The following is a 23,487-nucleotide window of genomic DNA, read 5'->3' as shown; positions in this document are numbered from 1 at the left end:
TTGCCGAGGATCTCGAAAGATTTTTCTCCGGCGATGGACCCCTGGCAGCCTAGCCCCGGGCACCAACAGCCTTAACCGCTGGACAAATAAAGTTTATTCCTATCCTATCCTCCCGGGACAAGACATAAAACTGGAAAATACTATAAAGCGAAAAAAATTTCAAAGGTAAGGTGCTAAAAATGTGATAGTAAATAACGCGTAATTCAGCAGTCAAATCATCTGAATGTAAACTATCAAAAAGTGTTTAATAACTAAAGAGAAAGAGAACGCATTACAAAACGGAGTGAGTAGCGGCGAAAAAAAAAAGGCAATACAGTTCTTACGCAGTACCCTCCATTTCCTGCCGCAAACGAAGAACTTTAAGGACATTTGTTATCCTTAACCCAAAAGCATACTGTGCCGTGATGTTCTCGCATGCAGCCGGTTGGTCTTCATTCTTCGTGAGGAACCTAGATATATGTAAACTGTTTATTTTTTTTTTTTTTCAGCAGACGGCCATAACAGAGTCAAATAGACTGTGTTTGGTCCAATTTGTGAAGTAAATTAGATTTTGCGGACGTGTTTGACGATGCATGAGTGCGTCAAAAGCAAAGGAAAATGAAGGGATCCCATTAGCAATATAGCAATGCCTATGAAATAAATTAAGGATGGTCTATACAGGGAGGTTACGAGAGAGGTGGCGAGACAGTAATGCTCAAAAAGCCCCCAGAAATTTTATGCGGCCACATTGTTGAAGATCCGCTCTGTGAAGGGGCTTCACATGCTTAAATATCATAACGACACCAACTTGTTTTAACGCAGTCTTCCTATACTGTTTCTCCTCGGTATGAATCACTACACTCACCTTCGAAAGCAGCTCATTCTGATACTCAAGTAGCCTCTTGTTTAGAGAAAATCGTGTGTGCAATCGCTATAGATTGCAAAGGAAAGTTACCGGCTGTCAACCACACACGAGACAAGGACGTGACTCGCTAGTCCGTGGCGACGCTTGAAACAAACCAATCCCCGCGCTCTGCTCGTCCTCTCTTCCCGGCGTTCGCCGCGCGCAGGACGGCAACATCCCTCTGTTCCTGGCCGTGGAAGCGGGCAACCACGGCGTGTGCCGGGACCTGCTTGGCGCCATGACGCGCGAGCAGGTCTGCTACGTGCACCCGGCCACGGGCAACACGGCGCTGCATCTGGCGGCGCGGCGCCGAGACCTGGACATCATGCGCTTCCTGGTCGAGTGCCAGAGCCCCGTGAACCACCAGAACGCCGAGGGTCAGACTCCGCTGCACGTTGCCGCCCGCGAAGGGGACGAGCAGGCTGTCAAGCTGTTCCACCACGCGGGCGCCAACCCGAACCTCATCGACAGCGAGGACCGCACGCCGCTGCACATCGCCACGCAGCTGGGTCACGTGGGCGTCGTCGAGCTCCTCATCGACAAGTACAAGGCGTCCGTGCACCACCGCACCAAGGTGGGTGTGCACTAGTATATGCGTGCGTGTGCACTGCGGGGCTGAGAGTATGCACAGAAGGCCTCTCTGACTGCAAATTCTGGCCTGTCCTCCAGCTATCCCCGTTGATTGCTTATATACACGTCTCTAATTGATTGATTGACATTCGATTCCAGAAGTTAGCCATTATAATACCACCATGGACGTGCATTAACCACCTCAAGGAACCATAGCTGAAGGTGCAGCCGTAAGCAATAATTCTGAGACCACAAATGCCGCCGGAAAAAACAAAAAAACCTTCTTTTTTCCGCTGCATTGAGGCTGAAATCAAGTGTGGTAAATAGTACGTGTTGGCGTTCGACTAGTACAAGGCCCTGACAAACCTTCCCGTTACAAGGCTCTGCTAAAGGAAACATTTCACTTTTTGCTGATGCCTTGGTCTCTAAAACATTTGGTCTCTAAAACATTGGTCTCTAAAACGAAATGCCTCCAATTGTCTAAATAGTAATTCACGGCAAAAGGAACAGAGCGCCATGACGACATTAACTTTCTTTCATAAAGATCACACAATCAAAAAGTATTAACGGACGCAAAATATTGCATTACCACAACTGCGAACGACGTTGTGAGCACGAAGCCAAGTGTGAGCATCACCAAGCTTGAAAAAAAAAAAAGTTCTCGCTAGGTGCACATCTACAGGCGATCGAGTGAGTGACATACGCTTCTCACTTCGTACGGCATCAGCCGTTTCTCGCCCAGTTGGTTAACATTTCCTTCCCTTCCACAGGATGGGAGCACCTTGATGCACATTGCAGCTGAAGCTGGAAGGCCGGAAACAGCCATGGTCTTCATGAAGAAAGGCGTCCCCTTGCACATGTCGAACAAGGTAAAGCAAGAACAGTGAAACACTGATTTCTTTTTGTCCTTTTTATTTTTGAGCAATCCAGAAAATTTATGCAACCAATCGGCTCTTTTTGTAGGCTGGCGCCAAGTGTATTCACACAGCGGCACAGAAGGGCTACGTGGACATCGTCAGGACGCTACTACAAAAGGGGGAGCACGTGGATGTCAAGACGAACGTAAGTTAGGCGCAAGAATCTAAAGCTCTTTTATATTCTATCCAGTTAAAGAACTATTACCTGAAAAAAGTCCACTGGCAGCACATGGCGTGAAAAACTTGTGACTGCATAGTGGGGTGTTACTCGAGCACCAAAGGCAAAAAGGTTGGATTTTCTTTGCTTGTTTGAAATATTCAGGCAAGCGATATCGTGCCATGTAAAAGAAGTCGGCAAGGGCGACATTTTTAAAGCGATAGCGTTAAGGGCCCCATGTCTCTCAAAATCCGGCGTCGGCGTTGGTGTCGGCGTGGATGTCGGCGTCCGTGGCGGAGAAAATCATCCAGAACCAGCCCGACCGCGCAGGCCCTCCGCCTGGTGCAAAGTGTTAGTGAACAAAAATTGGATTTCTCAAGTGAAATCGGCTAGAAAAATGGTAAAGTACAACATAACCACAACCATGGTGGCGTCGGACTGTTATTTAAATGTTCGAGAAAACATAATTCTGTTACGAGGAAACGCGAACACAAACCACTTTTGTCAGCATTTCTACCATGCCAACCACGGTGCGCTCGGGTACGCTGCTTGCGAAATTCTTATCCAGATGGCGCTCGCATCCTCGGCAGGTCAAATTGGGACTTGGCCTGCCTAATGCGTTTTGGACACGCGCGCGCGTCGGGGCAACAGCAAACACTTAATAAAATAATAAAAAAGGTCCTAGGGCCTTCACATTTTAATATAGGACGACTCATATTGCCCCTGGAAAAACGTCTTCCCAGCAATGCATTTCTGTTTAAAAGTGAAGCCGACATTAAGGCGATCGGTGTAAGCTTGGTCTCTGTAAGCTGGCTTTCCCACGTTCTGTTTTGCAGTGAAGAATACTCAAAGAAAAATGCGATGCGAACGGGGCACGATAACGCTTTCGCGTTCCACTCTTAAAGGCGAAGCTTAAGCGTCCTCCAATTTTTGTGAGACTATTGTCAGCAAGTATAAGGTTTCTTGCATTAGAAAAAAAGAAAGATTATGTGTTTCTTGCGGCAAGTTTTCTTACCTGTATTTAAGAACTTCCACGTCGCTTTTTTTTTCCCCCTGTCGGTATGAAATATAGTGATTGTCTGAATTAACCACTTCCAGACGCCGTAAGTACTTGGCGATGATAAGGTTGGGTGGCTCCAACCAATAAAGTAATCTGGTACTCCCTTTAACAATTATACTACCGATACCTGGATACTGCAATCAAGTGACAGAGAGACTGCGGATATTTCCCTGACATGAACTCAGGGTTTTCAAAAGGCGCTGTTAACCCATCAGCGATTCCAAGTTGAATCTACATGAACTAGGGCGTTTTCGTAAGTCATATCATAGACAGCTTGAATACTATCATCACCGCTAAGTTCATTCCGCGCTAACTTTCCATTTCCTTGCGGTGTCTTGTAATACTTTCGGATGTATACGTATCATTAATCCTGTCATGTCGAGAAACACCAATGTGTAAATGTTTATCCGTCTGCATGAGACCATGCACTCGCGGTTCTCGAGATGTCCATCACGCTGGTTTCCAAGAATAGATGACGTATTAAGTCCTATTTACATGTAGTCGCGTTTGTAATATTCCAACTAAGCGCCAAGTTTGCATGTAGCTTTTAGTAAAGCAGAGATGCGCTAAGGAGGATTGCTTATGGCGTTGCCTGCGGACAAAATGCCCTGATGATGACACGTGTCCGTGATGGCCCACCGTGTGGCGTCTTGTGCGTACGCAGGACGGGCACACGGCACTTCACGTGGCCGTGTCCGCGGGTCAGGCGCTGGTCGTCGAGACACTGCTGGGACACGGAGCACAGGTCCAGTTCAAGGCCGGACCCGTGAGTATATAGCCTTCTATTGCATTATTGGCGAGGCTTTGATGTTGGGCACTTTCATGTAGCCCATAGAGTGGCAGGACCTAACCACTTTCAGAATGCTGCTGTGTCATGTGTCTGCGTATACCGACCATGAACTTTTACTGAACGCGGGAGCTGCATGTCACATAGAACAGTTTCTTCTCGCAGTCAGTGCATGCGCCATGGAACTGTAACGAACGTCTGTATAGCTATCTGCACGATCGCCACGTTCTACCTCTCAGTTCCAGGCAGCGCACGCGTACAACGAGATACTTCTCTTTTCAACCGTTCATCTAGCCTCAAAACCCTTCCAGTGGTTCCAACCGCGTCATTCTCTCGTCATTTATTCATTGCTTCTTTTCTTTTCTGTCTTACTTCCCCGGGAGTAAGTAGATACGATGCTAGCGCATGCCAACCTGTGCCGCTATCTCTCTGCCAATTTGTAGTCGTTAAATACCCGTCGCATCCGTTTCACATTTAACGAGGTGGAGCTGGCTGAGAAAAGACGCAGCGATACTCAGGACGCCCACGGTGTTAGCCTTGGACGGCATAAGGCACGTGGGCGATATCAGGACTCCGACTCGAAGTCGTTCGCATTTACGCTCCGGTTGCTGCGCTTTGATGCCTTCGGCAAGTGCGTCCATGCAGCGCTGTTAAAGCTAAAGCTATCTTCGGAACGTTACCGAAAGCGATCCACGATGCAAGATCACTGCGCAAAAAAAAAAAAACAAGACAAGACAAACATTCGAACCTGTGTATGTTCGAATATCGTATCGATAGAGCCTGTGTATGTTCGAATATGTGCGCACTAGCAAGGGACACCGACGCAGCAAAAAAAAAAAAAAATACAGAAGGGCGAGCTTTGCACCAGCTGGACAAGCAGTGTGCTTTGCTAATATGTACGCTATAGTTTTTTTTCGCAACCTATACGTAGTACGTCTACGCTAGCTGCCCTCGAAAACTTTCGAAAACAGCAGTGAGGCAATGATTATACAGGTTTGCTGGTCATAACATGTAATCCGCCCTACATTAGGCATTTTTCTCTCACCAAGTACTTAAAACATTGCATGCTAATATTACTTTTTATTCGATCACACTACTAGAGGTCTGCATTCTAGGCCCCGCGCGGAAAGCGAGGGAGGAGCACGAAATAACGGAAATAATGATTATACGGCAGGTCGATTGCCCACGATGGACCGAACTGTTGGTTCAATCCGCGGGCAAATGTAACGTAGCTCAGTGCCACCGAATCATGCTGCCCAAAGCGGCTACCAAGGATCGCTGCCCGCAGCGCGATTTGCTGCAGTTCAGGCACGTCAACCTTATCCGCGGACTCGAATAAACTGTTCGGCCCGTTGTGTGAAAGTAGCTGTAAAAACATGCGCATGTTTGATACGGCTATTAAAGCCTAAATATTCGACTACTACTACTAAAATTAAATTATGGGATTTTATGTCACGAGAGGGAGGCCGTATAGATAAAGGGCATGATAAAGGGCTTCAAGCTCAGCTTGAAAATCTGGAATTCTACACCCACAGCACGACATACGAGCGTTATTTTATTCAGTACACTGCATTCTGTTCCCACCGAAATCCGGCCGCCGCGGCTGGGAATCCAACAATCCGCGACATTATGCTCTAAAGCAAAGCGTCATAGCCCCTGATCCACCCGGCAGGTCTAGTTACTAATATAGTTACTGCATTACTGCTGATGCTATGGCTGCTAGTAGTATTAATAGTAATAGTAGTAGTAGTAGTAGTAGTAGTAGTAGTAGTAGTAGTAGTAGTAGTAGTAGTAGTAGTAGTAGTAGTAGTAGTAGTAGTAGTAGTAGTAGTAGAAGTAGTAGTAGTAGTGCTGCTGCTGCTGCTACTTACAACTACTGCTACTAACTATACTACTACTATCTATTCTATAGAATAGGTTAATGCCGCGCTTGAAGGAGAGTATCTGAATATATAGGCGAATGTTTATGTACACATAACGTTCATACCGCACAAAGAGCGATGGAACAAAGAATGTTAGGCCTAACGTTAAGAGACAGGAAGGGAATAGTGTGGATCAGAGAGCAAACGGGGATAGCCGATATTCCGGTTGACATTAAGAGGAAAAAATGGAGCTGGGCAGGCCATGTAAGGCGTAGGATGGATAACCGGTGGACCATTAGAGTTACAGAATGGATACCAAGAGAAGGGACGCGCAGTCGAGGACGGTAGAAAACTAGGTGGGGTGATGAAGTTAGGAAATTTGCAGGCGCAAGTTGGAATCAGCTACCGCAAGACAGGGGTAATTGGAGGTCGCAGGGAGAGGCCTTCGTCCTGCAGTGGACATAAATGTAGGCTGACGATGATGATGATGATCATCGTTTCACAGCTCTGATACTTCAGTTTCGCCCTGTTTCTTTGAGCGGGGTTGTGTCATGGCGGTGCACGTATGCAGCTGTGAATAAAAGAATTCGCTTGTATTGCAGAACAACGAGACACCGCTGCACATCGCTGCCCGCGTAAAGAACGCCGACGACTGTGCCGAGCTGCTCATCAAGAGCGGCGCGGACGTCAACGAAAAGGATGCGGTAGGTCGCCCAGAAAGACGCACATTAGCCGGCTCCCCCCCCCCCCCCCCCCCCCCCTAGGTGTGATTCTATACTCTCTTCAGCTGTCATTAACATTTGTAACCCACTTTATGTCTTTTAATTTTAAACAACCAGCGTCGCAAATGTATGGACACGCACTGACCACGCGCATATTAGTTTGGCGCGTTTACAACCAGTATGCACTGTATGTACTTCTCACACTAGCTAAGTTCTCATCCCCCCCCCCCCTTTTTTTTTCAGAACGGAGAAATACCATTGCATTTCGCTGCACGGGAGGGCCATTTGAGGACTACAAAGCTGCTCCTAGAAGACAACACCATATCCGACCTGCTCAACAAGGTGAGCATTCTTGCCTTCCTGCTAGAGTTTGCATTTGTTTGCGCGCGGAGGTGTTTGTACACGTGCCTATATAGGTGTTTTTGTGCGCAGTGGGGGTCGGGGTAAAAGTAGTGGAGTGTACTTGCTGCCGTTGATGCTTGCGTAGTGTGTAAATATGGCTCACGCATTCATAGATAGCAACAGGTCAATGCAAAATTTGTACATTTCCATTTCTTCAATGCTATATATATCAGCTAACGAAGGCCCAACATGTAGAGAGGAGTTAAATCGGCGACTCAAAGCATGCTGTGTGCTGGTGCTGTAAATTTTGTAGAACGAGCGGATAGTAATTAGTTATTTGGCTGAAGTATTCATTCATTCATTCATTCATTCATTCATTCATTCATTCATTCATTCATTCATTCATTCATTCATTCATCAATCAATCGTTATGGCAGGACGGAGAGAGTCCTCTTCATGTGGCGGTCAAGAACTGCCATTTTCCGGTGGTGCAAGCACTGCTAGAAGACTGGGAAAAGAAAAACTCGGACCCGGAGGAGAAAAAGAAGCTGGCCAATCAGAAGAACATGGTAGGCGCGTCAGGGCGTGTTCGAGTGACGCTTAATGCACTGTTGTCTGCGTTCTTTCTGGCGGCCGTGAATGTTACCTCACGGAACGATTGTGACGGGGCACGCAGGAGGGTGAGAACTCGCTACACTACGCGGCCACCATAACTGAGAAGCAGAAGCACTACGCCACCGAGGACCGCGACATCATGCGAATCCTGCTCAAACATGGCGGCGACGTGAACGCAGAGACACGGACGGTAAGCCTCTCCCACGTACCATGCAGTTTCCTGCGGGCTTCGAGAACACATTGTTGACCGGAGACTTTGCCATAGTTGGTCAAACGATTGCATGGCGAATGGGGCACCTTTTTATGGTCTTCGTGCCGAGCCAACCACATGCCTACCGAAAGCCATGTTACAATATTGAGAAAAAGGAAGGCCTGACCCGCGAGCCCCAAGTCCGAAACACGCCTTCTAGGTGCTGTCCAGACGCTATGCCTCGGAAGAGATCGGTATACATATCCAACGTGCTTACGTACCGTTAAAGACAACCCGCCATGATTGTTAAGTGGCTATGGTGTTGGGCTGCTAAGCACGAGGCGCGGGATCTAATCCCGGCCACGGCGGCCGCATTTCGATGGGGGCGAAATGCGAAAACACCCGTGTACTTAAATTTACGTGTACGTTAAAGAAGCCCAGGTGGTCCAAGTTTTCCGGAGCTCCCCACTACGACCTGCCTCATAATCATATCGTGGTTTTGGCAAGTAAAACCTCATAATTAAATTAAAACCGTTAAAGGCGTGCTTCGTAAGCTTTACTGCCACTTTCCGCGCCTTGCAGGCCACACGGAATGTAGTTGAGGGCGCGGAGCATGACGCAGCTTCAGCAGGCGACCATTGAGCTTCGCGTTCACGTTGGTTCGTGTCATCCATACATGTATAAATGTATCTGCTGTCTTAGGGCCCATTTACACTTGCGACTACGGCGAGGTCGCGCGACCGATTGCGACTGGCGACCAGAAAACTACTCAAGACGAACGATGTTCACACTGACAAATGCGACCGACGAGCCGCTAAACCGAAATGTCTCACGATGTGCCGTTCACGTCTGCTTGAAATGTCATCGCCGCGTAAAATAAGCGTCAGCGTATACGGACGTCCTGTTCCTACGCATGTGATTGGTTCAACTGTTCTGCGACTGCGGTCGCGCGACTGAAAAATCGAGCAGTGAGCGACTGGCCCGAAACGGTCGCATTTCGAGAAAAAGCGACCATTTGCGACTACTTGCGACTGGTCGCTTTGCGACTAAAACTTGGTCGCGCGACCTCGCCTAGTCGCAATTCTGAATGGGCCCTTACGGTGTGACTGATTAAAAGGATCGTTGCACGTGGGATGTAAGTTCGTGCGTAGTCTTTTGTGTACGAGACTGTTACATTATACGCATGTATACCTGGCAATAGGATTTCTGTTGTGGGTACAGCCAAATTCCACCATATAGTCGAATTCGCCATCCTATTATCGCTGATTGGCTCACATGTGGCTACGCCTTCTCTTATTGGCTCAAAACGTCAACAATGCGGAATTAAACAACATGCTAGAATCATAGAGTGCCCAGAAAAGCACTTCGCTTGTAACGCCACTGATGAAGGACTGTCGTTGAACTTATTCTGGACAAAACAAACATGGCAGGTCAGGTCGACACAAATCGGTTGCAGGTTGTCGCGTCTGCTCAAAACGGGGTTGTAACGACGAATTCCATTTTGTTTTTCTTTTCTGCCTACAAAACAGACGATGGAAACACCTATCCACCACTGCTCCAGAACTGGGAACGTGGCGATCCTGCAGGAAATCATCGACACCATGCCTCCAGCTGCCGTAATGATTTCTTGCAACCAACAAGCAAGGGTGAGTAAACGGTACAGCACTTAACACTTAAATCGAATTCAGTGGTGAATCCATCAGGTAGGGTTGAAAAAAAAAAGTGTGACCTGTAAACAACTATCCCTAAGCTACAGACAATGTCCCATTTCAAAGAGATAGCAGTAAAGGAAAGGACCAGAAACGACAACACGCTTTTTAAACAGCAGATTTATAGAGCAGTCGAAAACGTAATCAACGTAAGGGCAGATTGTTCACTAGGTGACAAAAAAGAAAAAAAGAAAGACAGCAAGGGATTGCCGCGTTGACTACTTCAACCGCGTTGTACATTGAAATCGTTTCGTATCTCTGATGTTTGTCTGTTCACATTCTTGCTCGTTCTCTTGTTTTCCAATCCCTCATAATCGCGCCACCTTCGCAGAATGGCTGGGCGCCGCTCCTCTACGCCTGCGATGCCGGTCACCCGAGGGCAGCGAGTCTGCTCATCCAGAACGGAGCCAGGGTGGACACGTTCGACGAGGTGGGCTGGCTTGCAGGCTTGCCGACCTGCGACCGCTTACCTGCTGCTATGCATTTCCCATATTTTGCATTTGCACTGCGCCAACTTTGTTGGTTTATGGCAAATCAACTGCTTCGAGAGAGCGATAAGGGCAGCGGGTCTGTCTCGCTGATTTCGCGTATTCGGAGCCATCTCTGTTGACGTCTAGAGATACGAAAGAAAGGGCGCGCAGGACTCTCACTGTGGACATTAACTGCAAAGCATATATAACGCGAGCAAGAAGCGCGAACAAGAAATACAGCTTTACTACGACACAGACGGAGATTCAGCGAGTCCTGCCTTGGCCCACAAGTACATCAAATGATGTTCACTGTATCACATCACCAAATTCGCAAGGCGTTCGCCTGAAAGTCAAACTTGGACTCCGCAACGTGTTACACTTTCTTATGCCTACTTTCTTCTGAGCTAGCGAGCTACATTCGATGGCAAGATGATTAAAAGTGGTGCCATCTTTGCAGGTAATAGCAAAACAGCAGTGTAGGCGTGACTCGTGATACGGTTTCTCTGTCCGCACACTTCACACGCAGACGGGCAAAGCGGCGCTGCACTTGGCCGCCGAGAAAGGCCACGAGGAACTGGCCGACATCCTGCTCAGTGCCAAGGCGTTCGTCAACGTGCGATCTCAGCGGGGCCTCACGCCCCTTCACCTGGCCGCCGAGAAGGGATACGCAACGCTGGTCCGCAAGCTGGTAACAGAGCACGGCGCCATCCTGGACGCCCTCAGCCTAGTGAGTATTTGCGCGTTTAACACGAGACGCGTTCTGCGTGCACCCGGGGCAGGGAATGCCTCCGTCCAAACCAAGTGTACCTGCAGTATTAATTTGCGAACCTTCAGGGGACAAGAACCAATAAGACATTCTAGAGATAGACTCAGAAGCATCGATTATACCCGTAGTTACCAGGGCCATTTGTGATTTTTATACACACCAATTGTACACATCAATTGGATTCTCGTCTGTAAGAAAGTTAAAGGGGGTATTTGTGTCTCATACACCTTTTGTCAAAAGCCGAAATCTGATTGCATGCATAACCATAAGGTCTTTTGGGGGCAGTGTAATGTGATTCCTTCGACCAAGAGATCTGAGTGGTGAGGCTGAGAAATTCTCGAGCATTTTGTGTGCATTACGAGACCCCCCAACGCACGCTTAACGAGTCAGCTTTGGTCATCCGATGCGTGGCTATTTCACTTTTGACAAACAGTGTGTACAGCTTTGCCATCATCTTCTCGTCGTCTTGATCATGTAACCTTGCTGCTTCCCTTTAACTCTAATCTTTCGCGAACACTGCGCCGCTACGCACAGCATACGGACCTCGAGCGAAGCTTACGCTAAAGAACCAGCCTCCTCCATGTGTGTACCATGGAGGTATATATATCGGCGTTCTCCCTCCATCTTTCGAACATTTTCAAGGTCCTCTTAGGTGCATCTGGGCGTAGAGCTAAATGCACACTCAAACATAAACCAATGCCCTGAAATATCATTTTCCTCGTGTTTCGCAGAACAAAAAGACTCCGCTCCATCTGGCAGCCGCGGAAGGGAGGTTGGACGTGTGCAAAATTCTGCTCGAGCTCAAGGCGGATACAAATGCCCTGGACGACGTGAGTGCAGACCATGCGAGATATTTTTCTGTTATTTTTCTGAGTGATTGATTGATTGATTGATTGATTGACTGAGCAAGCAAGCGCGCTAGTTATGCAAAGAATTTTTTTTCTTTGTTACCATCCATACCTCAACAGCAAGGACAGACTCCCATGATGCTGGCCATCGAGAATGATCACTCCGAAGTCGTCAAACTGTTTTTGAGGGTGAAGCCGGACCTGGCGATGATGTCGAACGCTGTGAGTCAACGAATTCATAACACTTGAATCCCGAAAAAAGCGTCTCCATTTTTTTTACATTCCTTTTACCTCCTTTTTTTTTTCTTCTTCTTCTTCTTCTTCTTCTCTTCTCTGTACCCAGAAAGGGTTTACGTGCGCCCATATCGCTGCAATGAAAGGCAGCACGGCGGTCATCAAGGAATTGATGAAGTTTAACAAATCTATTGTGACAAGCTCGAGGAACAGGGTAAGTCCTGGTCACCAAAAAAAGCCCGTCACCTCATCTTTATTATCACTGTACCAAGGACTCAGAAGTAGTGACCTGTGTTTGCGCTTCTTCTAGACGACCGACTCAACGCCCCTTCACTTGGCCTCCGCCGGTGGGCATGCGAACGTAGTCAAGATGTTGCTTCAAGCAGGAGCCGATGCCAAAGAAGAGAATGCTGTACGTAATCTCGTTACGTAATTCCTTTTGTTTTCTATAAAAATCACAAAAAACAAGAGCTATCGCTCGGTTGCCGTTATCCCATGCAACTGAATTATCAAAACCGAATAGCCAACTTTCGATACCGAGTAATTATTAGTTTTTAGTAACTATACACGTCATTGCCCTAAAGAACAGCTATGAAGTCACTCTTTCTCTCTAGACTGCGTATGCTTTTCACAATTTTTTATGCGTCTGTGCCGTCTTCATATACTTCAGACGTCTGCGGAAGTACAATCTACCAGCTCAATGTAAATATGTGTTTCATCGTTTACAAGCTAATTATGTGAAAGTAACATCGTTCAGTATGTATTGACACCTGCTGTCGTTTCCAGTAGTGCTCGCACTTGAACAGGTTCTGTAGCTCATCACGAGTTTCATTCTGTGATTTAGAAAACAAATACTGTACTGTTTTGGAATGTGCAAACTTTAGCCCTGTGAGTTTAATCGGCGCACAAAACTATGAATCAAATGCAAAGTCACCTCTAACGTGTCGAACCTCCGGTTTGCCTCTTCTGTTATTGCCTAAGGACGGGGACACTGCGCTGCACTTGGCCGCTAAGAATGGTCACGTGGCCGTTGCCAGGGTACTGAGCGCCATCGTGCCCTGGTCCACAACCAGCAAGAAGGTGAGAGCAGTCTCCGCGGGCTCTCGTTGTTTTCTTTATATGTCTATCAGAGGTGTCTTCGTGTAACCACTGAGTGCGTTTCTCTTCTTTCTCCGCCTTCTCACAGACGGGGCTGACAGCGTTGCACGTGGCAGCCAAGAACGGTCAGATGGACTTCGTTAGGGAGATGTTGACGGAGGTTCAGGCGGCTCTTGCCAGTGAACCACTTCCGGACGGAGGAGACGTAAGTACCGATAATACCTAGGCCGTACGGCAGCACTTGTCTGCTCTCTTAAAAGGGCTCTCGTAAACGTTTTGTCAAGGCTGTAACTTTTTCACTCCTTCAGGCGAAGTTACTTGTTTTCTCATGTCAAACGTGTTCGGTGCATAAACGTGCATCACATACTATCAGCATAAGTTCAAACACGTACAAGTTGAAAGCGAAAATTGTCTGTGCTATACTTGTAATAATGGCTTAATTCCAGCTCCAAAATGTGCTTTTCGGTCCACACCACGCACTAATGACCAGCTATGGAACGATTACGACTACAAGGAGCAGGTGTAACGAATTAGATATCTTTTCTGGCGTTCTTGTTCATCGCCCATGCACTTGCTTGCGCAGCCTTTATGCAGCATATAGTGCCGTAAAGATGCAGAGCAACTGTGGCTTTCATCCTGGGCAATTCAACTGGAGGCTTGTTTGCTCAGCCAGCGGAAGCAACAGATAATTTCGTAGTATTGAAACGCAGCAAAGGGCGGGCATGCATGTTTCATCGGCTGTTCGACTGCTTATATATATATATATATATATATATATATATATATATACTGAATCTGTATGGATTCCGCATAAAGTCCGTTCAACTTCCATAAGAATTATACAGAATTTTCGGAATGCATACGGAACGTTTCATAGGATAACTGAACTACCAGCTCACGTGACGAAGCCGACGCTGTTTTGTTTCACTGTTACCCATCCGCTCACTTATTCGGTGAGACGTTAGGTTGTTCACTGTCCCCATTCAGTATGTTTCCCATCGACCCTTTTTCCACACTACGACCTTTTTTAACCTTAATTAGCTGCACGCCAGTTTTGTCCCTCGGCCGTGTCGGAGGTGTAGGGAACACCTCCAACACGGCACAGAGAAATAGGCGACAAGGCAATGCTTTAGTCACTGCTCCGCGTCTTCTTTGTTCGTTGCTTGAGTGCATATCAACAAGCTCATTTTCGCGCACTATATATTGACTCTTTGTTTTGTGGTCTTCCTTTCCCAATCATCAATCAAACTACAGTTCCTCACAAGCACTCAGGAATCAGTAGATGAGAAGGAAGTGAAATTATCTGGCTGCGCAATTTGTAAAGCTGACATGATCAGTTTGACGAGCAATTCCCTCCTCTTCTCTTACCTATCATAAGCCGCCACGTCGTCCCACTCCCCTATAAAGATTTGTACCACGGCACCAGGCAGGTACCCCAACCAATTCACTGCAAGTGCCATGCATTCATCATAGGGATAATTTGTGCTCACGGCGGATTCACACTCTAGTGTAAAAGTTGTCCCCGTTTGCGTGTTGCACAAAGACTTGCAGCCATGACAAAATGTACGTGCGGTCGAGCCTTGCACGCCCCGTTTCGTTTCAGTACGGAATGACAGCATTGCATATGGCGGCAGCTGCGGGCCACGAAGGTGTCGTTCGGATGTTGCTGAACAGCTCTGGAATACAAGCCGACGCGCCAACCTTTCAAGAGGTGAGCTGCTCCTTCCATGGAGGTTATTTCAATAAATCAACGTGTGCGCTACCATATTTAGTGCTAATGCGAAATCTAGCTTCCTCTAAGAAAATGTTCACGCTGCGAGAACAAGTCGCCGACATTAGCAAAAGGTGTTCTTAATTGAAACGTTCCACAGGTGACGCACAAGTCATCTACATTTTCTGTGGCGAGCCACGACATGCTTCCTGGTAGTTATAAGAATTTTTGGAACTAAAGAATACTATAAGCGTCACGAACCAACTCACCTGCAAAAAAAAATATTACTGCTGCTACACCTGCTGCACGCGGCGTGACAGGGCCGGCATGAACAAGCCGCTTGTGTTGGCCAAGCTGTTCCTCGGTCTGAAGCGCCCTAAGTGCATTACCCAACGAACGCTGTTACAGCGTGCCGGCAAGCAGCGCAAATATTATGAAGGAGGCTTGGCGAAATAATTCAGAACCATCAGCTGCAATCACGACCGAACGCTGTAAAAACAGTGTTTAATTCGCGATCCATTTGCTCTCGCGCGCCGTCCTGTTCGTAATCACACCGTTTGGTGCAATGCAGGGAATGTACCCTCTGCACTTCGCGGCGCAAGGTGGCCACCTGGCCGTGGCCAGCATCCTGCTGAGCCGCGCAGAGTCGCAGCTGCAGTGCGTCGACAAGCTGGGCCGAACCCCGCTGCACGTGGCGGCCGCCGCCGGCAAGAGAGAGATGGTCGGCCTGCTGCACAGCCAGGGCGCCGAGATCAACGCCGCCGACAACGTCAGTTCTTCGCGCAGACATGTGCATGCTTCAATGTTATAACAATAACAAAAAAAAACATGGCATCTTTCAAAAAACAAGTCCAATTTTATTGAATGCTAATAAAATCGGCATGTTATGCATTCTCAATATAATAGTTGTAATTAGTGTATTTTACGATTCCGGGGCTTTCTGTTGTAGATTTGCTTAAGGCTCTTATGTGTATATAGTACTATAGGTGCAACCGTCGATGTTTCAGACCCTACAGATGGCCTACCATGCCTTCGTTTAAAGGGATACCAAGATATTACAAACTTTTCGTCTCCTTTTGACTCAGTCACTTTATTCGTTTATGTATTCGTTACCACGATCGACGGATAAATTAGATCGCTTAGTGATAGCTCGGACGTCTTACGAAAACGCCGCGAGTATCGCCAGTGTTTACGACATGGCCTTTAACTAGAATTACCCTTGCAGATGGGCTGGACAGCTCTGCACTTTGCGGCGCGTAACGGATATCTCGGCGTCGTCAAGATATTGGTGGAGAACGGTGCCTTCGCAAAAGCGGTGACCAAGGTGCGTCCAACATATTAGGCCCTGCTATGACGACAACGTTTTCACAATCGCTGCATTCACCTGCTCTGCCTTAATTTCTCCGTATACATGCAACATGAAGCCAAACCGTACTCGACACTACGCAGGATGGCAAAGTACCACTGTGCCTGGCAGCGGCTGAAGGTCACTATGACATCATCAGCTACCTGCTCAAGAAAGACCACGACACCACTGACCTTATGGACGACAAGCATGTAAGTATACTTTGGGTAGCTTGATTGTTGAGCCTTAGAGCGCCAATAGTTTGTTTTGGCACAGCCTTGTACAACAGCGCACCGGATTGGTGATGGTTCAGAGCGTACTAGCTGAGCGGCGCAGCGCCTGCGCAAGTAACACCTAGCAGAAGTTGTAACGCCAAACCATAACATTATGCTAAAATGTCATATTACCGCGTGCTCAGAAACCAGGCAGGGGGAGAACACCAAGCTCATGCTGTGAAACGTCCGTAAATATAAAGAGCATACCACAGCGAAGTATTTGAAACTAAATGATTGTGGTTCCCCATAGAAGTAGGACTCTAGATATGATCAGCTGCATCACAAAGAAGTGATATCATTACTGCTTTACTTCACTTTTGTAACTAAAGAGGCCCACTCTGCATTTTTTTTTCGAACTATTTATGTCTTATTAGAGTTCTTGTCCATGGGCCATGGCAATTGCATTTGTCAAACAAAGGCAATTCCAAACGAACCTACTGCGTTAAACTCAATTTCTTTTTTCTTCCGCAGTTCCTGATTGACCTGATGGCCTCCGGCAAAGTGCACCAGAACCGGCCTATGGTGGACTTCATCCTCGCCTCGAAGGCGCCCATCGACACAGCCGTCAAAATGGCCCGCAGCTACGAGCTGCTGTCGCTGAAGGAGAAGGAGCGCGCCATGGAACTCGAGGAGATGGCCGGCTTCTGCGACAACCTGGCCAACGAGCTCCTCTCCATCGCCGCCTCGAACAACAACACGGCCGCGCTGCTCCGGGCGCTGGACGCACGGAACACTCCTTTTTTAGACGTTCTCATAGAACTGCAGCGCAAGACGGTCGTGGCTCACCCGGCGGCGCAGAAGTACCTCACCGAGCTTTGGATGGGCAGCTACCACTGGACCACGTTCAAGATCGTCATGCTCTTCTTCGGCTTCCTGCTGTGTCCAGTGCTGTGGGTCGCCTCGTCGCTCGTGTGCGGAAATCACTTCTCGAACATCCCCATCGTCAAGTTCATGTCCTACCTGGTCTCGCACATCTTCTTCGTGATCGTTCTCAGCGTGACCATCATCAATCCGTGGCAGCCGTTGTACACGTCCACCCACCTGGTGCCCCACTGGAACGAGTGGCTGCTGATCTTCTGGCTCTTGGGCATGTTTATCACCGAGATCACCAACCCATCGGACCGCGAGGGCCTGGGCTACATCAAGACGGTCGTACTGTTCATAAGCGCGATCGCCATCACGGTGCACCTGGTGGCGCTATTCTTCCGCGAGGAGTACTACCGGCTCATATGTCTTTACATCCGCAACCAGCTGTTCGCCGTCGCGCTGCTCTTGGGTTTCCTCGAGTTCCTCAACTTCCTGACATTCCACCACCTGTTCGGCCCGTGGGCCGTCATCATCCGGGACCTGATCAAGGACCTGATGCGGTTCCTGGCCATACTGCTCATTTTTCTGGTGGGTTTCTCACTGAACATGTGTGCCGTGTACCAGCCCGTGTTCGTGCCGCCGCGTGGGGACAACATAACGCTGCCCATCTTCGGCCAGGAGTTCCAGTCACCGATCAACACGTTCGAGATGCTTTTTTTCTCACTCTTCGGGCTCGTGGAGCCGGACTACATGCCGCCGCTGCACCTCAGCCCGCCGTTCGCCAAGATCATCGTCAAGGTGGTCTTTGGCGTGTACATGATGGTGACCGTGGTTGTGCTCATCAACCTGCTCATTGCTATGATGTCGGACACCTACCAGCGTATCCAGGCGCAGTCGGACACCGAGTGGAAGTTTGGCCGCGCAAAGCTCATCCGCAATATGAAGCGCGCCTCACCCGCGCCGGCGCCCCTCAACTGCCTGACCTTCGTGCCGGAGCTGATTATGAACAAGTGCTCCCTCAAGAAAGGTACTTGCTTTCTACATCATAATTTGGCGAAAAACAGGACAAAGTGGGGCATTCGGCGCTGTTAGGAAACGTCGCGAACGCACCAGCCCACGAAGAAAGGAAATTATCCATGCAGCAGCCGCCATGGGTTTATCTGGGGACATAAAATGCATCTCCGCGGTTATGTCAACCAAGCGCGCTTGCGCTTCACGCTAGTAAATAAGGAGTGACAATTACCACAAGAGTCACTGCATTCGAGCTTCACGCCTTCCTATATGATTTTATTCGGCTGACGCTACCTGGTTCCGCACTTGCCTTTGACCGTAATGGAATCTTTAACCCCTAGTTCTTTAACAATGCTTGGTATATGACGCACTCGGAATATGGGCACAATCTTTAAGGGCGAACGGCGGTGAGAAGTAATAAACAAACAGCCTGTGGGAATCGCATGTGGGCCGTGGCAGCTACTGTAATTCGAGTCGAAGCGTGGCAAATAATTTAGTGAAGCGTAAGAAAAAAATGCGTGGTGACCGCGAATGCGAAATTCTCCTGGCGTCAACGCAATAAGGCTAGTGCCAAAGGTGCGCCACTGCACCATCAGCGGATTGCAGGCACATCTAAGGTACTGAGGGACGTTATTCTTGAATGACTTTTTTTTAAGGATGCAGTCCGAGGAGAGCCCCGGCCGTTTCATGCACAGAAAACGAAAATAAGAATACATGTTTTCCACGAACTACTGAGGCAATTAATAAAAAACATGCAATGGTTATCAGCCTTTCGAAGCTTCGTGCACCTGCCGCAGCGCTCTCAACTGGTGCATTCGGTAACCTTCTGCTCACATCGAACTGTGTTTGGCCAACCTTCATATTCTTTTAGATATATGTCCCACAACCATGCCACAAACTCGCATCCACACTACCATGCATACTTTCGCGTGGACTCCGCAGCAACGTCTTCGATACACCCCATATGGCGCACAACTGCCTCGGCGTTTAACATTCTGCATGTTAGAACATTCAGGCATTCGATGTTCTGGCGGTGCGAAGGGATTCGCAAAAGCGGGCTTCTCTGCGTACGGCCTCATTGTGCGGAGAAGCCAGCGTTGAGGAACGCTTTTTAGCCTTTTACGCACTCAGACATGCTTACTCTGTATCAAAATAATGTGGCACTGGAATGGAAGCTGCAGTTAACGTCAGCCATTCATGATCGTAGTCATACAAACTGGGGCATCTTCACGAAGCGTGCACCTCTGAGTGAGAACTGTATCTGCTCAGTCACAAACTGAGTCTCGCCACAGACCCCTCATAATTTCTATCCCAGATCTAGCTGCCACGCATATGCTATTACCTGCAAAATTTTGACCCGTACTATCCCACGCACCCTTCCCTCGACGTTTAACGAATTGACCTGCCTCCGGTGCGAACGTATTTTTCACAAGTCTTCGGTACTTACGTCACAGCGGCGCACATATTCGTTTTGGCAACGCAACTATTTGCATTGCCTATATGGCAATCCACTCTCTCAGACTATTTTTCGGACGCTACGTTGGAATTTCACCTGCTCCGGTGGAATTTCTTTCGCTCAATTGCAGAGCGCTCGATGGCAAAGTATTTCCGCAGTATATGCCACAGATGCGCGAATGCTTGTGACGTTACAGGACCACGAGAGAGTCCACTGACATCGCCGCTAGAGACTGCGCCGGTTTCAGAGCTATAGCTCTACTACTCCAGGTACAAACCCAGAAAACACCTGGTTCCGTAAATCTGACCTTCAAGCTCAGCCAAGGTCAAAGCACGGCGCGTGCCGCCTTTCTACCAATCATAGCGCGGCATCCGTGGTGCCGGCCGACCTGAAGAGCCAGAACGCTCGCCTTCGTGCATAGCGTTCGCCGCCTGCGTTTCCCGGCAAACATTACGGCTACAAAGCTGCAGTTGCTGGGAAGCGTGAGAAACAGACAGGGATCTTTTAATGCTATCGCGTTCTACTCTTACCCCCATATTCAGAAATGCATTTTAACTTAAAGCTCATGCTTGATATAAATGACGCTTGGCGTGAACGTGCCGAAGACGCTCCTTGCGTTTTCTTAGGTGCGTTCACGACAGGCGTCATTTAAGTTAAGCGTGGGCTTCAAGTTAAGATGCTTTTCTGAATACAGGGGTTAGGTGAAGCTTAAGCGCCTTCCAATTTTTAACGGCGGAGCTGTTTAAGCCGGCCGTCATTCTGTTAATCGTCCACAAAAAATGTGGGCCGATCCTGGCGGTAGTGCAGAAAGGGTCCAAGCGCAATGGCACATACCCCTGTGAACTAGCGAAGCTGAGCCTGGTAAGTCTAGCTAAGCATGGTCGGGACTACTTAATCTTAGTCAGTCATCGATAGCCAATCAATAGTTAATGGATAATCAATCAATAATCAATAAATTCCGGGAAATGCTGGGGATGACTTGGTAGTGCTTAGCCTAGCCCAAATACGTAGCCGATACCTTGCCATATCCAATCGATAGCCAATCAATAGCTGATCAATAATCGATCAATAATCAATAATCTGGAAAATGTTGAGGATGACTTGGTAGTGCTTAGCCTAGCCCAAAAGCCAGGACTAGCTAGGTCCTGGCTTTTGCATCAGCTCCACTGCCACATCAGCTCCACTGTCTCTTTAGCATTGCGCCTCCAGTGCAAACTACGCTAGTTTTTTTCTTTTTTCTTGAATTCGTCATAGCTCCGCTACGTGCCGCTCAGTAATCGCTGTCATATAAAATCACGACTTCGTGCTCCCACATTTCATTCGCTTACTCTCCAAGACTCTTCAGGGCCTTTTTAAATTTAACCCTTATAACAATGACGCCGATGTCTTGGGGACAATCACATCTTTTTAGCATTAGCATGCACTTCATTCGCTTACGATAGGTGCTGATTCTTGGCATTTGTTCTTTCTCTCTTGCTGCACCATCATCCCTCATCGACGCAGTAAAAGGCGGCAGCACTCTCTCTATGCTGAAGGACATGGGCTCCGGACAGACGCAGAGCAGGACAAACTCGGCTGCAGGCGCTCGCGGCAACCGAAGGATAATGCCACTTGGTAAGCATACATTAATTTCTAACAAGGCACCAACTAAACTGAACAGAAACGCTCAATCGCCCACCAGCTGCTCAGTATTGTTCTACGAGTGTCATCCCTGCTCCCCTGTTCTCCAAGTGTCACTGATCTTTTTCCTATACGGTGTCACATTTCTTGAGAGCTTTAATTGCCGGAAGAGCATGCTTTTGACAGCCTGACAATTACCGTCTAACAAAGGCGGTAATTGCATGGAAACAACGCATTTCTCTCACATTTAGCGCTGAATTAGCCACTGCTTTTAAGGGGGAGGGGGAGGGGGGGGCAGATGTTCTGAAATTTTAGATAAAACAATAAACCATTTCATAGGTCATTTCAAGGTGTCTGCATTGCAAAGTGAAAATAGTGCAGCTGGTAAGGCATGCGCTGCAAAAAGGGAGGCAGTAATGAGTCATTCCCGAACAGTTTCCAGCCACTTCTGCAAAGCCTGCAGCATTTTTCAAAGTGTCTAATGGCACAGTGCTCTAGATGGTGCAGTACTGCACAGTATACTATATCCTTTGTCATCTTTCTTTTCCAGAAGAAATGATGCAAGGCATGAACAAACTGACAAATGTTGTCGACTGGCCGTCCATATCGAACAAGTACCTGGAAAACTTCGAAGTGCGCAGGGCATCGCTGTCGGTTGTGGAAACCTTGCAAAAGGCTGCTGGTAACAAGAAGGAGTGAGGATGTCCAAAAACGTCAATGAAGACGACTTTTCAAACTTGGTGTTACCCTTAACTCCATTTGCTGGACAAGGCACACTTCCTGGCCTCCAAGCTCATCCACAAGGGCTTGCCTGCAAGCAACCATGCTCGAAAACTTGTCTAAAGGCATTATGCGAGCCAGTTGGGACTGTTTGGTGCTGTTGCCTGCAATCAGTCTGAACAAGTTGGGTGAAGGTGAGGTGGCATAATGTACAATTTCAAAGTCTGTCGAGTTTTCCTTCTGCTTTACACTGCACACGGGGTGTTAAACACAGCAAGAAGTTTTGCAGAAAACCATTACACAATGCACACTGACACAGTTTCAATATTGAACACCTAATGAGTCTGTTTAGAAGCTTGAGAATTACAGCAATGCCTGCTAGTTTTAGAACAATTTGTTTTGTATATAATGTATATGTCTAGAAGGGACCATTTTCTTGTTCTTCTATTTAAGCGTTGAATTTTCTCCGATTCATGTATTTTGCCCAGCTTAAAATTTATTGCACCCAGCTACAAACAGAACAGAAACATTTTTGTGAATGTCTGTCGAGACCAAAAGCAGGTGAACAAGTTTACAGGCGTGAGCTATGTATTATATGCCAAGAAGGCTATCTACAAGAAAGTAGCTCTTTACATACACATATTTGTAAATATATACCAATTTACTAATGAAACATATATTTGGTCAGACTGTACACACTGCTCAGTCTAAATGGAGATAATGGAGAAATGTACAATAATGTAGATAAATTAAGATGCATTAATTTATTTCGAGTGTACATTATGGTTGCAGTAATGAAATGTAACTTTTTCCTAGAGCCTTCCTGCCACGAAATTAAATACTTAGTAAAGCATTAGCTGCTAAAATTCTGTTCAAGATAGGGTGCAGTGCCCCGTCTATCCTTTCAACATTCACTTCAACTTCCCTTGATAGCTTAAGTAGCTAATTGAAGTATACAAGTGGTCGAGTTATATTTTTGGTTGCAGTGGTCACATCCCAATAGATGTGAAATGAACGAAAGCAACACTGCTTTGACTTCGCTGCATGGAGATGAACCACGCGTGGGTGTACTTAATTTTTTCTCTTTTCTGATTGAGAAGCTCTGCAGATACCATTTATAAAAAATGATATGGAATGCATGCAGTTCAGTAAGAAAGTGAATGGTTGTATCCCACAATAACTGCTGTACATGTTATTAGCAACGAACAATGTAATTTAACACAGAAAAGCAAGATGATGTAAAATAACACTTTGTCGCAACAAATGCAAGCTGCTGCAGACCTAAAGGACACTTTATTTTCCACAATCCTTT

The 23,487-nt window shown here is 47.5% G+C and overlaps 1 protein-coding gene across 1 annotated transcript in view; it reads left to right on the top strand.

Moving 5' to 3' along the window:
* Positions 1 to 23,468, top strand: part of LOC119450015 (uncharacterized) — a 62,447-nt gene extending 38,979 nt beyond the window's left edge. The window contains exons 5-28 of the mRNA XM_037713351.2: positions 1,050 to 1,457; positions 2,224 to 2,322; positions 2,417 to 2,515; positions 4,252 to 4,353; positions 6,839 to 6,940; positions 7,202 to 7,300; positions 7,738 to 7,869; positions 7,977 to 8,105; positions 9,635 to 9,751; positions 10,146 to 10,244; positions 10,811 to 11,011; positions 11,782 to 11,880; positions 12,019 to 12,120; positions 12,242 to 12,346; positions 12,443 to 12,544; positions 13,114 to 13,212; positions 13,319 to 13,435; positions 14,834 to 14,941; positions 15,513 to 15,710; positions 16,167 to 16,265; positions 16,391 to 16,498; positions 17,033 to 18,395; positions 21,339 to 21,449; positions 22,006 to 23,468. Of these exons, the coding sequence (XP_037569279.1) occupies positions 1,050 to 1,457; positions 2,224 to 2,322; positions 2,417 to 2,515; positions 4,252 to 4,353; positions 6,839 to 6,940; positions 7,202 to 7,300; positions 7,738 to 7,869; positions 7,977 to 8,105; positions 9,635 to 9,751; positions 10,146 to 10,244; positions 10,811 to 11,011; positions 11,782 to 11,880; positions 12,019 to 12,120; positions 12,242 to 12,346; positions 12,443 to 12,544; positions 13,114 to 13,212; positions 13,319 to 13,435; positions 14,834 to 14,941; positions 15,513 to 15,710; positions 16,167 to 16,265; positions 16,391 to 16,498; positions 17,033 to 18,395; positions 21,339 to 21,449; positions 22,006 to 22,154 (4,347 nt within the window). The 3' untranslated portion in view covers positions 22,155 to 23,468. The remainder of the gene's footprint in view (positions 1 to 1,049; positions 1,458 to 2,223; positions 2,323 to 2,416; positions 2,516 to 4,251; positions 4,354 to 6,838; positions 6,941 to 7,201; positions 7,301 to 7,737; positions 7,870 to 7,976; positions 8,106 to 9,634; positions 9,752 to 10,145; positions 10,245 to 10,810; positions 11,012 to 11,781; positions 11,881 to 12,018; positions 12,121 to 12,241; positions 12,347 to 12,442; positions 12,545 to 13,113; positions 13,213 to 13,318; positions 13,436 to 14,833; positions 14,942 to 15,512; positions 15,711 to 16,166; positions 16,266 to 16,390; positions 16,499 to 17,032; positions 18,396 to 21,338; positions 21,450 to 22,005) is intronic.
* The last annotated feature ends 19 nt before the right edge of the window (positions 23,469 to 23,487 follow it).

The sequence above is a fragment of the Dermacentor silvarum genome, chromosome 4, assembly GCF_013339745.2.
Source record: "Dermacentor silvarum isolate Dsil-2018 chromosome 4, BIME_Dsil_1.4, whole genome shotgun sequence".
Lineage (NCBI taxonomy): Eukaryota > Metazoa > Arthropoda > Arachnida > Ixodida > Ixodidae > Dermacentor > Dermacentor silvarum.
Note: the sequence above shows the minus strand (reverse complement) of the source record. Positions and strands in the feature narration are given on the sequence as shown.